Below are 16,761 nucleotides of genomic sequence, written 5' to 3'. Positions count from 1 at the left end.
GCCCCCGCCCCGGGGTCCGCGCGGCCGCTCCGGCCTCTGCGCCGTGGCATGTCGGTGGCCGCGGCGAAGGGGACGGGTTGTGTGCGCTCAGCCCCGCGGAGGTCGAGTGACTTGTTACAAAATAGGGGAGAGCTCGTCCTCCAGCAATCGGATGGGAGGGAAGGAGGCGTTCTACATCCTAGTGAAAGTAAGTTCCACCCAGACTTTAAAAAGCAAAACAAAAACTTGGTAAGTTTATCTGGCCTCGCCCCAAGATCCCGAGAGACCAGTTCCTCAAAACCGTTAGAACCCAGCCCATCCGCTGGGCCCCGGGGTTTTCCTACCGATCGCAGCGCTGCTCTTCTCCAAGGGACAGGAAGGAAGGCGTAGAGTCAGCTTGGACGGCATCGGGAAGCATAGGAACTCCCTTGGCACCAGAAAGGGCCTGTTTGCACTCTGGGGCCGTGCCTTCTTATGAAAAGTTATTTGTGCTCTTTGTGAGGCCGGGTTCATTCGGGAAGAAAAGGCCAGCGTCCTAGTTGGAGAGGCTGGGATGTGTCTTTCAAAGGGCGAGTGTGGTTATGATGGGTCCCTGACCAGATGTAGCACTCACTGCAGAAGGGTATCAGAGTGCTAAAATCCCCCTGAATTCCACCGCACTGTCATTGACGCCTTTGAATTACCGCAGTTGGGAAAGTTTTGTCTGTCGTGTCCAGTTGCCCGGGTTTGAAGAGTTTAGAGGTTTGTTGTGGTATACCTTAAAGTTATGTCATCCTGAGTTGATCAGAGAAACGCCTTTCTACTTTTCTGTCATGCTGTGGTTACTGTACACTTTAACGATGATTCTTTTTTGAAAGTGATTATCCTGTTGACTAATTTTACTTCATATATGACAGGGCAGTTTTTTTTCTCCTCTTCTTAAGTCACCAGAAAATTTCCAGTGTTTCTTAAGAGAAAAATTAAATGCACACTTCAAATGCTAAAAGTGGGTTGTCTTTTTTAAAAAAAATACAAGCCGGGTTTGGTGGTGCACATCTGTAACCCCAGAACTCTGGGAGGCTGAGGTAGGAGAATCGCAAATTTGAGTCCATCCTGGGCAGTTTAGCAACTAAGACCCTGGCCTCTCTCTTGCCACCCCCCCGCCCCTGCAAAAAAAAAAAAAATTGATGCCTTATCAAGGTAAAGAAAACAGGTTATTTCCACAAATTAATAGCTACTGGAGAAAAATCATGAATCAGTAATGGAGTTAATGGTAAGCCATTTGTTGGGGTGCTTTACTGTTTCAAGTTCAGTGTTTTGACTTGGTGCCACACACTAGTAATCCTAGCATTCAAGAGGCCGAGGCAGGAGGATTGCAAATTTGAGCCCAGCCTGGGCAATTTAGATCTTGTCTCCAAAAACAGGGTTGAGATATAGCTCAGTAAGAAGGCCCTGTGTTTGTTCCATCCACAGTACCACAAAACAAAAACAAAGTTATAATACAGATATTTGTCATCTGTTTCATATGTGTTAAATTTGTGATTTGGAATGATGTAGTTGTTGGAATTCAGTTCCAGGTATTAGTGCTGGAAAGTGGGACCTACAGTCTACTAATTGCATGGCTTTTGCAGTGCAGGCAGTGGAACCCAGGGCTTTGTGCTTTCTAAGCAACCACTTTACCACTGAGCTACATCCCCAGCCCAGTGCTCCTCTCTTGACATGTAACTGTATTTTATTGTCCTGGCCAGAGGTGTTTAGAAAACACTTAACATATTGAGAAAGGTTAAAAATAACACAGTGATTCATGGACCTGGTGTGGTGGCTCAGGGTTGTAATCCAGCCCTTGCCTTAATCCCAGCACTCAGAAGGCTGAGGCAGGAGGATGGTGGAGAGTTTGAGGCCTACATAGTGAGTTCAAGCCCAGCCTGAATTCCATAATGAGACCCTGCCTCAAATTAAATCAAAACAAAACAACCCCCCCCCCAGTGATTCTTAATGAACTTTAGAGATGGAATTAACCAGTTATTTTCATGCTGTGCTTGTGAGTGTCTGTGAAGTTGTATGTGTTCTAGAAGATAAAGAGGATGGCTGACAAATGATAAACATAGGAATGACAGCAGGCAGTTACTGTGAGTGAGGGCCTGTTTTGAGGTTAGACATTACTGCTCTCATATTGACTATCGCTGTGACTGAGGGCAAGTGAGATCACCCTGCCAGGGGGAAAGAGAATGTAAATAAAAGGCTTTATTTCATTTTGCAAATTTTGTTGGTACATTTTAGATATACATAATGATAACATTCATCATAGGGAATTCGTACCGGTACGTGATATATCTTGCTTCTTTTTTTCCCCATTCCTCTCCCCTCTCTTCAGTCCCTCTTCCTCTCCTTATTTGCAAAAGCTTTGTTTTGATTTTTTTTTTTTAAAAGGCATCTTATGAAGTAGAACCTCAAAAATGTTTTCTTTAAAAGAAAACTGTTACTCTTTTTAAACAACTATTAATTATCTGGTTTATGGCAAGCTAAAATTATATCCCTCTGCAAGCTTATTGAGAGAATAAAGGGGGATGAGTTTTCTAAATGTGTAAAGCAGATTTTCAGTCTTTTTAAATGTGGTTTCAGGAGTGGACTGCCAACCTATTTTATCCAATAGGTGGCTTTTGTTAGAATAGACACTGATTGAAGGATATTTTCCCTCTTAATTTCATTCTGGTGGGTTGAGAGGGGAATCTGGACTACCCAGAGGGAGTCTTTTAATAAAACAAAACAGAATACAAATAGCTATGTACAGTCCATATTGAGACTCTCTGGGGTGTATTGTCTGTCCTCAGCACTGCCATATAGCTTCCAAACTGATGATGTCACAGTGAGTGAAACTGCAGGAAGTCATAATTGTACACACGTTTTTAGAGAAGTATTGAGTCGGTGTTCTAAGCAAATTAAGTTATTATTATATATCTCAGGTAACTTCTGAACTCTCAAAAATGTACCCAGTACAAGCAAGTCAGAGGTGTTCATTGTTGCCTCCGGTTTTGTGGAGAAGGATTAGGGTTCATCTGCTTTGTTTTCAACAGTAAGTGTGGAGCTTGGAGTCTTGCATAGACTCAGATCTTTGGAATTTTGTCGGTGTCTCTTGCTGTCACTGCTTCCTTTTCTTTGCAGTCTCAAGCATATTAAGCAAGTCATGTAGTTCTTTGATGTGTGAGAGACTAAGGAGGGTGTGAAAATTAATTTTCTTTTCTGGTTAGTTGAGGAAGTACTTCAGGTTTGAAGGAGAGGATGGTAATCTATGAAACACAAATATTGCGAAACTTCAGGAAATGGTGTATGCTTGTTGCCTTTTAGATCAACCAGACTGGAAAAATTACTTCCAGTTTATGTTTTCCATTATTGTTGGTGCATCCTATGAGGGAAGGCAGATCATAGTGGAGTCCAGTCCTTTCTGCCTGTTTGATATGTAAGTGTCCTGGGGAATCTTCATTTTCCTTTTTTCTTTATGTTCACAAAAGGTGACTGCGCGAAAAGGTTTAATCTTTTTGTTTTGTGGTGTTTTTTGTTTGTTTGTTTTTGTTTGAGTCAGGGTCTCACTGTGTAGTCCAGACTGGCTTGAAATCACTCTGTAGTCCAGGCTGGCCTCCAATTTGGGGCAGTCCTCTTGCCTCAGCCACCCAAGTGCTGGAATTATAATTGTGTGCTATCACACCCAGAAAGCTTTATCTTGATATAGAATTCTTTTGTCAGTTTATCCTTCTCTGTCTGAGAGTTATGTTCCAGAATACTTATGACTTCTTTTTATTTGCTGTCCTCTCTCCTCCCCTCCTTTTCCCTCCCCTCTTCCCCACTTTCTCTTTTCTTTCTTTCTCTCTTGGTACTAGAGACTAAACCCAGGGCCTCATGTTTGCTAGGCAGGCACTCTTCTAACAACCCACACATCATCCCCAGGCTGTTTTATTTTGAGACAGTCTAAGTTGACCAGCTTGGCCTTGAACTTGTGATCTTGCTGCATTTAGTCTCCTAAATAGCTGAGATTATAGGTGTGCACCACCACATCCTGCCCAGTACATCTTTTAGCCAGAGTCACTGTTGACACTTTACCCCATATTTTTATATATATTTATATATATATGACAGTTTGCTGAGATATAATTCACCTTATTTAGAGCATATACTTCTGTGATTTTTAGTATATTCAAAGTAGTACAGTTAACCACTACAGTCAATTTTAGAATATATTTATTGTTACTCCAAAACCCATACTTCTTAGTATTTTCCATTTTTCTCCTAAATGCTTAATCCCAGCCCTAGGCAACTGCTAGTCTAACTTTCAATCTGTAGATTTACCTGTTAGGGATATTACATATAGAGTTATGTAATACATAGTTTTTTACATACAATGTGTACTTTTTTTTTTTTTTTTTTTAGACAGGGTCTCACTGTATAGTTCAGACTAGCCTTGAGCTCTATAATACATAATTTCTTACTGATTTTCTAGCATAAAGTTTTCAGGGTTCATCCATGTTGTATGTAGCAATGTGTCGTTCCTTTTTATGGCTGGTCTGAATGTATGTACCACTTTTTTTTTAGTGGTACTGGGGATGGAATCCAGGGCCTTCCCACTGAGTTACATTCCTCCCTTCCCTACTTTAACTCTTTAAGATGGGGCCTTGGTAAATTGCTAAATTGCCCAGGTTGGGGTTGAATTTGGGATCCTCATGACTCATTCTGTCTGAGTGCTGGGGTTGCAAGCATGTGCCACCATGCCTGGCTGAATGTACCACATTTTATTTATTTATTTAATTTATTTTTTTTTTGAGACAGGGTCTTGGTTTGTAGTTCAGGCTGGCTTTGAACTCACCGTGGAGCCTAGGCTGGCCTTGAACTCATAGTGGTGGTCCTCCCACTTCAGTCTCCTGAGTAATGGGATTATAGGGGTGTGCCCCCAGGCTCGGTGACCACATTTTATGACCACATTTTATTTATACATTAGTCTGTGGACGTTTATTTTTCTTTTTGATTATTATGAATAATGCTGCTACATATATTTATGTACATTTTTATGGGCATGTTTTTGTTTCTCTTGACTATTACAGTCCCTAGGAATGAAATGTCTGGGTCAAATGGTAACTATGTGTAACCTTTTGAGGGCACAAGTACCTGCTAGGCTGTTTTCTAAAACAGCTGTTCTAATTTACACTGCTACCAGCAGTGTCCATGACCTCACCAATACTTATTATTTTTTATTATAGCTACCCTAGTGTATGTGATAACTTGTGGTTTTGATTTTACATCTGATATCCCTAAGTATCTTATGTAAAAGACATAAAGGCTGTCTCTCCCTCATTTTATAGAGATGAAGTAGCTATAAAATTTTGATGAAGGAGCTGGGGACATGACCCAATTTGATCTCCAGCACAGGGAAAAAAAAATGTTTAATGAGCCAGTTTCAAACTGGGAATCAGTGTGAAGTAAATTTAGTTTTTGCTAGATGTGATGGTTCGCACCTGTAATTCCAGCACTCAGGAGGCTGAGGCAGGAGGATCACCCAGGTTTGAGGCCAGCCTGGGCTACATAATGAGTTCAAGCCCAGCCTGAACTGCATAGTGAAACCCTATCTTAAAAAACCAAAAACTACCCCCTCAAAATCCTTACTTTTTATCTTTGTCTACCAGTTTGGCTGCTGGGCAGATTCTTTCACGTTTATTTTCTAAGGATGTCTGTGATATGAAGCCCAGATTACTAGCTGCAGAGAAACTTAAACCCTGATGGCTTGCTTTAGCCAAGGTTGCTGTGGGAGGGGGAGATTTCTAAAGTCAGGTGGTGTGTTTTCTTTTGTAAGGTACAAGTTGAGAGAAGAGACCAACACTCAGGAAGTAATTACAGAGCCACCCAAAGCAGTGTAAAAACACATGCTGAATTTGTTTGGAAAAACTTTATCTCCCTCATGTAGAAAAGATCATGTTGAAAATAAGTATATTTTACTTTAATAACATTAGGTTTCCGTTCTTTTCTTCTTAGGAGTCCCAGTGTTTGATGCTTAAACAAAATTCTCTTAGATCCTCCTCAGCCCTTCCTTCCTTCCTTCCTTCCTTCCTTCCTTCCTTCCTTCCTTCCTTCCTAGGTTAAAAATAAAGTATTCCTTATTTTTAAAGAATATTCCTTACAACGCCCTTTTCCAGGCCTATATCCTTTTATATGCCTTTTTTCTTTTAGCTTATTGTTTTTAGAAGGTGTGCTTGGCTCACTTCTCAGTTCCTGTTGTCCTGGATTGGATTTACTCTCATAGGGTTTTGGAGCGTTCAGGAACCTGGTTCATATGGGAGCCCCTATACTTAGTTTAAGGTTCCTACTTGAGATAGGAACCAGTGAGAGAGAGACAGAGACAGAGAGAGAGAGGAAGGCTTGCCTTTCAGTAGCTGGTGGCTTCTTGTGGAATTCATTGATTAAGCCCAGATTATCCTTGGCATATTTTTAGATTTTGTTCTTAAAAGTTATTAAGTGAGGCAGATATTAGTCATATGCTTATGCTCCACGTGTTCTGTGTTGGTTTTAGTTTGGGAATATTTAGAACCACAGGCTGAGTATATGAGTGGCAGGGTCCTTTCATAATGGAAAGTGAGAGTATGTGTCAGATCTCAACTGTTCAGTAAGTTCCCAGCGGATCAGATATAACCAGGAAATAAGATGGCGACAAGTATAGTTGGGCCTGTTACAGCCAGGGCACAATCTTGTCTCAAAATAAAAAGATAAAAAGGAGCTCAGCATGGTAGCACATGCCTATAAGTCTGTAATCCCAGCATTTGGGAAGCTGAGGCAGGAGAATTGCCAGGAATTGGAGGCCAACCTCTGCTACATAGTGAGTTCAAGGCCAGCCTGAACTACATAGCAAGACCCTGTCTCAAAAAAAGGATAAATGGCTGGGGATATACCATATTTTTCAAAGATAAGACCATGTCTTCTGGTAATTTTTGCTCCAAAAGACACAACAGTGCTTATTTTTAGGGGATGTCTTATTTTTTTCATGTATAACAACCTAAATTTATTCATATACAGTAGTCTACATTTATTAAAATACACTAGTGTCATCTTCTGGAACATCATCATAACTCTCCACACCCTGCCTGAATTCCTGCGATTCCATTTCCTGTAGACCATTGGCCCCTATCTCTCGTGTCCAGCAATAGCACTTCTTGTCCATGTAGCCTGCTCGTATGCCATGATTTCTTCATCCAAACCATGAACTCTTGCAGGCCAGGCCTCCCAAAATTCCTGTGAAATCAAATGTTAATTGAAGACTTATGAGACAGGAGTGGTAACAAAAATGATGACACATTAAGAATAACGCTCCACACGAAAACAATGAAAAACTAGAGGCACCAAAATTTAGAAAATATTTCTTTTACATGACTACATTAAGTACTCTGCTACCACACACAATGTGTAGAATTATGAAGATTCATATTAGACCCAAACATGTCCATTTGTTTTCAAATGCACACATTATTTGAGTGATGTCTGTACTTCGATTGGCCACTCAGCAGTAAGTCTCAAGTTCATCCCTTTGCATGGGTGTTTACCTCTCATCCAAAGGTGCCTGCTTGGGTATTTACAAATACTTCATTATAATTTATGTTATCATTTGTTTTAAGTATTACTGTTATTATTTTTTATTATTTTTTGAGACAGGGTATCACTTTGTAGTTGAGGCTGGCCTTGAATTAATGTAGCCTAGGCTGGCCTCAAACTTGGGGCAATCCTCCTGCCTCAGTCACAAGTGCTGGGATTACAGGTGTGTGCCACCGCACCCAGCTTGTTTTAAGTATTAGTGTCAATAGTATTTATTTATATTTAATTATATATTATTATTATATAATTAAATATGTCTGTCATGTGTTGCAGCAGAAGTACTAAATGTGTCCATCTGGGTGACAGTCTTAACTGGGGCTTATTTTCCGAGTAGGACTTATGAATACTAGCGCTTATTGTCCAGTTAGGTCTTATTTTCAGGGAAATCTGGTAGCTCAGTGCTTTGTGTGTTCATCCCCCGCAAAAAAAGAAAAAAGAAAATGCTTCCATGGAATGCTGGGAGGCCTGAGCAGTGAGGAAGTCTTGGAAGTTCTTGTCATTCAGCTTCATTCCTTTGTAAATGTGGGATTTGTTGATTTCTAAACTATTCCCAGTTGGCAAAACACAAGTGTACACTGGTTTATGTTGATCACTGAATAAAAAAAATGCCAGAGCTAGAAAACAAGTCACCAGTCACCATTTTTGACAGATGGTAATGATTTTAAATGACCTTATAGTTTTGCATTGTACTTTTAAACTATTTTAAATTTTTTTAGTTCCATGTGAAATAAAATGTTCTGTTTGGTGTCACCCAGCAAGTTAGGAAGAACTGTTAAGAGTACAAATCTCCTGTCTGCTGCTGTAGTAATGATGAGGTTTGGCTTTCTTTTTGCAGTACTGAGGATGGAACCCAGGATCTTGCACACACTAGGCTGGAGCTCTACTGCTGGCTACATTCCTAGTTTTTTGTTTGTTTTTTTGTGTTTTTGAGACAGGGTTTTGATAGGTAGCCCATGCTGGCTTTGAACTCACGGCAGTCCTCCTGCCTCAGCCTCCTGAGTGCTGGGATTCCAGGTGTGCACTACCAGGCGTGGCTTTTAATTTTATTTTGAGACAAGGTCTCATTAAGTCACCCAGGCTGGCCTGGAACTTATGATCCACCTGCCTCAGTCTCCCAAGTAGCTGGAATGCAGGATGATGTGTCTTTGTTTTTGTTTTTTTCCTGGTACAAATGATAGAGTCCAGGACCTTTGCACTGAGCTATACCCCTAGCCCTTTTTTATTTTGTGTCAAAGTCTTGGCAATTTAGTAAGTTGCTCAGGTTGGGTTTGAACTTGTGATCCTCCTGCATCAGCCTCCCAGAGTCATTTTTTGTTGTTGTTGTTGAAAGGTGTTTTTTTTTTTTTTTTTTTTAATTACAGATATAGGGGAAACTAGAGCAATGGCTTAGTCATTGAATCTTAGGGGTATGACGTGGCATTGTGTGGTGTGGAGTGTGGCCTCTTTGTGGTTCAGTCCCTAACCCATATTTCAGTAGAGGAGATGTGTCAGCAGAAGAGGCACAGCCCGTGTTTTCTGAATTGTGGTTAAGATTACTTGTTTTTCCTCTCACCCCACTTTATCAGTTCTGGAATTTTTTTCTTTTTTTTTTTTTTAAAACCTACAGTAGTAGGGTTTTGCTTCTAGGAAGCACACTCTTTCTTTCTGTCTCACATTTGTGGTGGTGGTTGCAGGATGTTTCATCCTTTTTACCTGAAGTTGCCTTTCTTTGAAATAAAAAAAAAAAAAAAAAAGATTTGCATCTGCTAACCTCAGAAATCCTTCAATGTAATCTTTAGTTGCATCTTTTGTGATTGTAGTTTGGAGTCTGGCTGTGCCTTTTATTATTTGCAATGGAAGGATATGGGAAGCAACAAAGAAACTTTTAGGGTTTTTAAGGGAATGAAGACTGGGAGTGGAAAATGATTTAGAGGTACTAACCACAGATTACAATTTATAAGACAGTGTGTAGATAAACCCGATTAATTTATAGCAACTCACACGCAGTTTTGTTGTAAGATATTAGAATTACTTTCCAGGAATGTTGAAGGTTCTTTACTGAAGATTGTAGGTGTCATCTCTAATACTATTACATATTTAATATTCAAAAACTTGTTTTTGAAGTTTTTGAAACATGGGCTTCTAATACTGTTTAGACTTGATTCGTGATGATAGGGATTAATTTGAGGCTATGTAGTTGTTGAAGAAAAACCAGAGATTTTATTTTGGGTAAATTAAGTGTCTCTTTTTTTTTCTGGTCTTCATTTGATAGTGACCATTAATTTTTTTTCTTGATTATAAAGCTGTAGGTCATTATAAAAATTCAAATGTAATAAAATTATAAACTCATGTCACTGAAGGGGTAACTTAACAATGAGCGGAACTTGCTGGGTGTGGTGGTGCATACACCTGTAATCCCAGCAGGCTGAGGCAGGAACTCATGGTGAGTTCGAGGCAGCCTGGACCACATAGCAAGACCCTATCTCAAAAAAAAGAAAAAAAAGAAAAAAGCAGAACTTTTCATTTGTCACCATCCTGGAGGTTGGAGGTTCGGTGATGCTATGCCCTCACATGGCAGAGCCAGAGGGCTTGCTACGTGCTAAGGGAAACCTCTACTAGAAAGGGTCTTATTAAAATAAGAGCTGGCCTCATGGCCTGATCACCTCTTAAGGGTCTCACCTCTTACTGCTGTCACACTGGCAATACCTGAATTTTGAAGAGACTCTGAACAATAGCATAAATACAACAAAATATCTAGAGATATTTTCTGCTAAACTGACATCCAATTTTGTTGAGCTCTGAGGTTCTTTATGACCAAATAGCATTTAAACCTTTTTTTCCCTAATACTTAATGTAGTATTCTCCCTGCTTTCCCCCTATTTTCTCACATTTGAGTCAAACACATTATTTCTCTTTCGTTTCTATTACATGGAAAATAGTGCATGTGTAATTTTGTCTACTAGAAGAATAGTGCTTTGTGGAGAATTGTTGGTGTGCTGATCTAGCTCAGTTGACTTCTTTATTATTTGGTTATGAGTTTGGTGCAGTTAATAAGGCCAAGGTTATTGAGCTGCTCTCCATAAAAACAAGTTAGCTTTTTTTCTACCCCTTTTGTGCTAGCCTCAGGTGATTGTTTGGTTACAAGTGTACTGTGGGTTATAAGAGGCAAGAAAGTGAGGTTAGAGTAGCAGTCCACTTATTATTATTACTACTACTACTGTTATTGTTCGGTTTGTTTGAGACAGTGCTTTGCTATGTATTCTAGGCAGGCCTTGAACTTGTAGTGATCCTGCTTCAACCTCCTGAGTGCTGAGATTGCAGGCATGTGCCACCATGCCCTGCATACCACTCATTATTAAGGGATGATAATTAAGTTAACAGCTATTGGGATTTTTATTATTCTTGGTTATTTTGAGACAGGGTCTCACTATGTAGTCCAGGTTGGCCTTGAACTCACTCTGTAGCCAAGGCTGTCCTTGAGCTCTTGGCTATCTTCCTGCCTCAGCCTCCCTAGTGCTGGGGTTTCAGGCATGTGCACCATGCCCAGCTAACAGCTATTGTTTATTGAGTACAGTTCGGTGGCACATACCAGGTGGCAGTATCCCCATGTTATAGATTAGGAAACTAAAGTGCAAAGAATGTAAGTAAATAAGCCAAACTTAAAAAACAAAAATTGGAAATTTGCTTTCCTTGTCTCTAAAGTCCTCTATCACATACCTTTGTATTGAAAGACCAACTTGTTTTCAAAGGTGTGTGACACAGTCCTGCCTTGAGGAGCTTACGGTTTTCTGAGGTTATGCATATAAAACAGTAACTGCAATATGCTGATATTAGCATAATTAAAGTATGGTTATAATTTAGAAGCTGGGCTTGGTGGTGCACACCTGTAATCCCAGCACTCGAGAGGCTGAGGCAGGAGGATTGAAAGTTCAGGGCCAGCCTGGGCAACTTAGTGATTTAGTGAGACCTTATTGCAGAGTAAAAAAAAGTGTTGGGGATGTAGCTCCTGAAGGCCCTAGGTTTAATCCCCAGTACTGCCCCCACAAAAAAGTATGTTTATAATTTAGAGTTGTTTTATAGGCAGCAAGTTGTCTAGAAGACTGCAAAGTTAGTTTTCCTCGTTTTTCATTCCCTCATGCAAGTATTTCCTGAGTTCCAATTGATTGCTCGTAGTGATTTGAGGTTCTTGAGACCCATCGATGAATGAAACTCTCTTTGTCAATCTTCTATTTTACTGGAAGCCAGATGCTAAAAAATTAAACCTAAGGTAGCAACTTACGTAGTATGTTCCGAGGCAAAAAAGGCTCTGGCAAAAGTGAAGCAGGGTAAATGGCACTAGGAATGTTAGGATAGCATAGCAACAAAAGCTGCACTTGCACTTTTTGTCGGGGGAAGTGATGGGCCTTCACATTGAGCTACATTCTCAGCCTTTTTTCATTTTTTATTTTGAGACAGGGTCTCACTTGGTCCTTGAATTCCAGGCTGGGCTCAAAGTTGGGAGCCTCTTGCCTTAGCCTCCTGGAGTGCTAAAATTATAGGCATGTGCCACCATGAGCTGCACTTTTTTTTTTCCTTTTCAGTGTTTTGGGTGTTTTTTTAGACAGAGTCTTGTTTTTTACGTAGTTCAGGCTAGCCTTGAACTCAGGCTGGGCTTGAACTCATGGTGATCCTCCTGTTTTAGCCTCCTAAGTGCTGGGGTTACAGGTGTGTGCCATCATGCCCAGCAAAAAGTTTATTTTTATATTTAATAATATTTATATATTTTTAATAGAGAACTTAGAAATTATAAAAGGATATAGAAATCTCTTATAATTCCTTCATCCTCTATGAACATTTGGTTGTCTTTAGTGAAGTTCAGTATTGAAATATTTTTATTGCATAACTTAAGCGCCGTAAAGTACATAAATCCTAATGTATAGCTTAATATATTTTATGTATGTATATATGCATATAATCATCATTCCAGTTTTTATTGTGTGTGGGTGTATGTGTACTTGATAATGTAAAGTGTAAAATTTTGTTTTGACTTTTTTCACTTGATGTTCTCTCACGAGTGTTTCTCAGTTTTGGCGCTGTAGTCTCCTCAAATTTCACTGATTATAGTTAGGAGTTACTCAGTTACAAGGAACAGAAACCCACTCAGCCTGATGAGGGTCTATTTCACACTGTGACATGTTCTGTATTTACAGATAATTTCTTAAAGGAATATCACTCATCAATACAAAGATCTTTCTGCTGGACATTTGGGATACTTACAGTTTTTAAAAGAATCTATGTACGTTTATTTTTACAGACTTATGGGAGTCATTTTGTAGCATTAGTTGCTAAAACCAGACTTTGTTGAGTCTAAGGAATGCACATTCTAAGTTTTAATAAATATTACCAGATTACTTTCTTCAAACTTTACCATTTAGACTCCCACCAACAGTATATGAGAGTCTGAACTCTAATAAATGTTACTGCTTTTCTAAAACAGCCTAACTTTTTAGGAAGAATATATCTTGTTTTAATCTACATTTTTTTTTTTTTTTTTTTTTTTGGTTTTTCTCCGGTGCCAGGAACCGAACTCATGACCTTGCACTGGCCAGGCAGGCGTTTTGCCGCTGAGCTAAATCCCCAGCCCTTTAATCTACATTTAATTATTTGTGAGGATGTGCATCTTTTCATGTATTTCATGTATCTTTGTATATTTCGTCTATGACTTGCCTGTCCAGGTCTTCGTTCATGTTTCTGTTGTGGTGTTTTATCTTTTTTCTGATTGATTTATGGAAACTCTTTGTTAGTAATATTTTGTCCTGTGTGTTTCAAATGTATTTCTAAATATTAAAAACAGTTGAGTAGGAAACACCAAAGATGCAAAAATACAGTGAAAAAAATATGTACACACATAATGAATACATATTTGTAAAATTAGGATTATCAAGCTGGGCACTGAGGTGCGTGCCTGTAATACTAGCACTCTGGGAGGCTGGAGTCAGGAGGATTGCAAGTTCAAACCCAGCCTCGACAACTTAGTGACTAACTGAGACTCTGTCTCAAAAAAAAAAAAAAAAATAAAAAGAGACAGCTCAGTGTGAAGGCCCTGGATTTGATCCCCATTACTGAGGTGGTGGGGCGGGGAGAGTATCAACATAAACAGAGAAATATGATTTTGTATTTCCTGTTTTTTAAAATTTGAGATAGAGTCTCACCTAGTTCTTTTTCAGTGTACTCTTTCATATTATTAAATGTAATTGAATACTTTTTTATACCATTAAGCATTCATAAACATAACTTTTAGTTTTTGACATACTTTTTAAGTATAATTTTACAACAAATATACTTTACAAAAATCTTTGTGTTTGTTGCTGTGGTATAAATATGATAATTATTAGGCCAAATTAGATAAACCTTTAAACCTATTTCATGTATGATGATATATATAAGGCTATATACTTTTTTGTTTTGGTAATGCTGAAGAGCAAACCTAGGGCCTTATGTATGTATGGTAAGCAGGTGTTCTGCTCCTGAAGTGTATCCCTATCTTCTATAATGTTCTTCTTGAAATTGATGTGCCAGTTTACCCTTACCCTGTCTTGCCATAGTTTGCTATAGAAAAAGATAACTTCTTTTTTTTTTGTTTTTTTTTTTTTGTTTTTTTTCTGGTACTGGGAACTGAACTCATGACCTCACGCTTGCCAGGCAGGCACTGTGCCGCTGAGCTAAATCCCCAGCCCTGCAAGATAACTTCTTTAATAAATGGTGCTGGAAAAACTGGCTTCCCACAAGCCAAAGATTAAAATGAGACTCATATCTTTCAACATGCACTAAACTAAAAGTGAACTGGATCAAATATCTAAATATTAAAACTAAATCTTCCAACTAACTAAATTAACTAAATTAAAACTAAATATTAAAAGTAAATCTTCTGAAAGATAAAAAGCAAGACTCTTGAAGAAACTGGTGTAGGCAAAGACTTTACGGACAAAACCTCAATTGCATAGAAAATAACACTGAGAATCAACAACTGGGATCTCATCTTATTAAAAAGCTTTTGCACAGCAAAAGAAACTACCAACAGAGTGAAGACACAATCCACAGAGTGTAAAAAATTTTTGCCAGCTATTCCTCAGACAAAGGACTAATACCTAGAATATATTTAAAAACTCAAAACTATCGGACCTCCCCAAATTTAAAGACCCAATCCAAAAATGGGTATCTGAAATGAATAGACACTTCTCAGATGAAGAAGTACAAATAGCAAATAAATAAATTGAAAAATGTTCAATATCATTGGTCATTCAAGAAATTCAAATTAAAACAATGCTGAGATTCCCTCTCACCTCAGAAAGAATGGGCTATTATTAAGAGATCATATAATGAAAGTTATCATTATGTACGTCTAAAATGTACCAATAAAAAAAGAAAGAAAACTGTAAAAAAAACTACAGAGTTAACATTCGATATATCATCCCCACTTCTTAATGCATACCTACACAAGTGTTCAAACTAAAACATACACATAAATGTTTACAGCATAACAAGTTACAATAGCCAAAAGTGGAAATAATCCAAATGTCCATTCATGGATGTCTGTTTTTGCATCTTCTATGTTCTGTTGATCCTTGGGTCTGTTTTTTTGCCAATGCCATGATTTGTGTTTGTGTGTGTCTTTTTGAGACAGGGTCTCACTATGCAGGTCAGGCTGGACTTGAACTCACTTTATAGCCCAGGCTGGCCTTAAACTCACAGTGATCCTCCTACCTCAGCAGTGGGAGTGTGCTGAGATTACAGATGTGTGCCACCATACCTGGTGGTACCATGCTGTTTTTATCACAGTAGCTTTGTAGTGTAATTTCAAGTAAGAGATTGTGATGCCCCTTGCCTTGCCTTTGTTACCCAAAATTTCTTTTGCTATTCTAGGTCTCTTCTGGTTCCAAGTGGATTTTAGGATTGTTTTCTCTAATTCTGTGAGGTATGTTATTGGTATTTTGATCAGGATTGCATTAAATCTGTATAACAATTTTAGAAGTATGGCAGTTTTCATTATATTTGTTTTTCCTACCCAAGAACAAGGGATTTCTTTCCATTTTCTTTTCACTTTCTTTTTTGGGTTTTTTGAGATAGAGTCTCACTATGTAGTTCAGTATTGCTTCCCTTTCAATTTCATTAAGACTTTGGGACATAGGAGCATTAAGTCTTCTCTAAATTTCTTGTAGAATTCAGCTGTGAATCTGTCAGGGCCTGGGCTTTTCTTTGTTGGTAGGTTTGCAGTTACGACTTCAATTTCACTGACTGACATTGGGTTATTTAGGATTATTATATCTTCTTGATTCAGTTTTGGTAATTCCATATGTATTATAAATCTATCCATTTCTTCTTTGTTTTCCATCTTGTTTGAGTACAGGTTCTCGAAGTAGGTATTGATGTAGATTTCTGCAAGATCTGTTGTTTCACCCTTTTCAATGCTAATTGCACGGATTTGTCTTTCTTTTTTGGATAAGGTTGGCTAAGGGTTTGTCAATTTTATTTAACCTTTCAAAGAACCACCTCTTGGATTCATTGATTATTTATATTGTTTTCTTAGTTTCCATTGCATTGCTTTCTGCTCTGATCTTCATAATTTCCTCCCTTCTATGAGCTTTGGGCTTGACTCGCTCTTCTTTTTTCTGGAAGCTTGAGGTTCAACATTAAGTTGTTGATTTGAGTGCACTCTATTTTTCTGATATGGTAATCCACCGCTATAAATTTCCATGGTAGGACCACTTTCATTGCATCTCATAAGTTCCAATATGTTGCATTGGCATTATCATTTAATTGTAGAAACTTCTTCTTTAATTTAATTAAGAAGAATTTGTAGAAATTTCTTCTTTAATTTCATCTGTGATGATAAAGGAGACACTAGTGCCCCAAGGGTTTCAAACCTGGGTTTGAAACGTACCTCTTCTTTTTACTATTTGTATGACTTTGGTCAGTTTATCTTTGTGTTTCAGTCTTTGAATCTGTAAAGTAGAAATAGAATCTGTCTCACAGACCAGCCTGAGCTTCAAAATGAGTCAAGACCAGCCTGACCTGCATAGTGAGACTCTGTCTTAAAAAGACACACACACACACAAATCATGGCATTGGCAAAAAAACAGACCCAAGGATCAACAGAACATAGAAGATGAAAAAACAACTCATCATACTCAGCCACCTTCTTTTCTTTTTTTTTTTTTTTTT

At 38.6% G+C, this 16,761-nt stretch overlaps 1 protein-coding gene and 1 long non-coding RNA gene across 2 annotated transcripts in view; one reads left to right on the top strand and one right to left on the bottom strand.

The window, feature by feature from the left end:
- The window catches only part of LOC106148046, a 5,017-nt gene extending 4,152 nt beyond the window's left edge, over nucleotides 1-865 (bottom strand). Inside the window, exon 1 of the long non-coding RNA XR_001233166.1 lies at nucleotides 324-865. This is a non-coding gene — a long non-coding RNA (uncharacterized LOC106148046). The remainder of the gene's footprint in view (nucleotides 1-323) is intronic.
- The window catches only part of Dennd5a (DENN/MADD domain containing 5A), a 93,082-nt gene continuing 76,344 nt past the window's right edge, over nucleotides 24-16,761 (top strand). The window contains exon 1 of the mRNA XM_005380255.2: nucleotides 24-187. Coding sequence (XP_005380312.1) covers nucleotides 49-187 — 139 coding nt within the window. The 5' untranslated portion in view covers nucleotides 24-48. The remainder of the gene's footprint in view (nucleotides 188-16,761) is intronic.

The sequence above is a fragment of the Chinchilla lanigera genome, unplaced genomic scaffold (assembly GCF_000276665.1).
Source record: "Chinchilla lanigera isolate Chin_1 unplaced genomic scaffold, ChiLan1.0 scaffold00013, whole genome shotgun sequence".
Taxonomy (NCBI): domain Eukaryota; kingdom Metazoa; phylum Chordata; class Mammalia; order Rodentia; family Chinchillidae; genus Chinchilla; species Chinchilla lanigera.
This window is presented reverse-complemented; position numbering and strand designations above follow the sequence as displayed.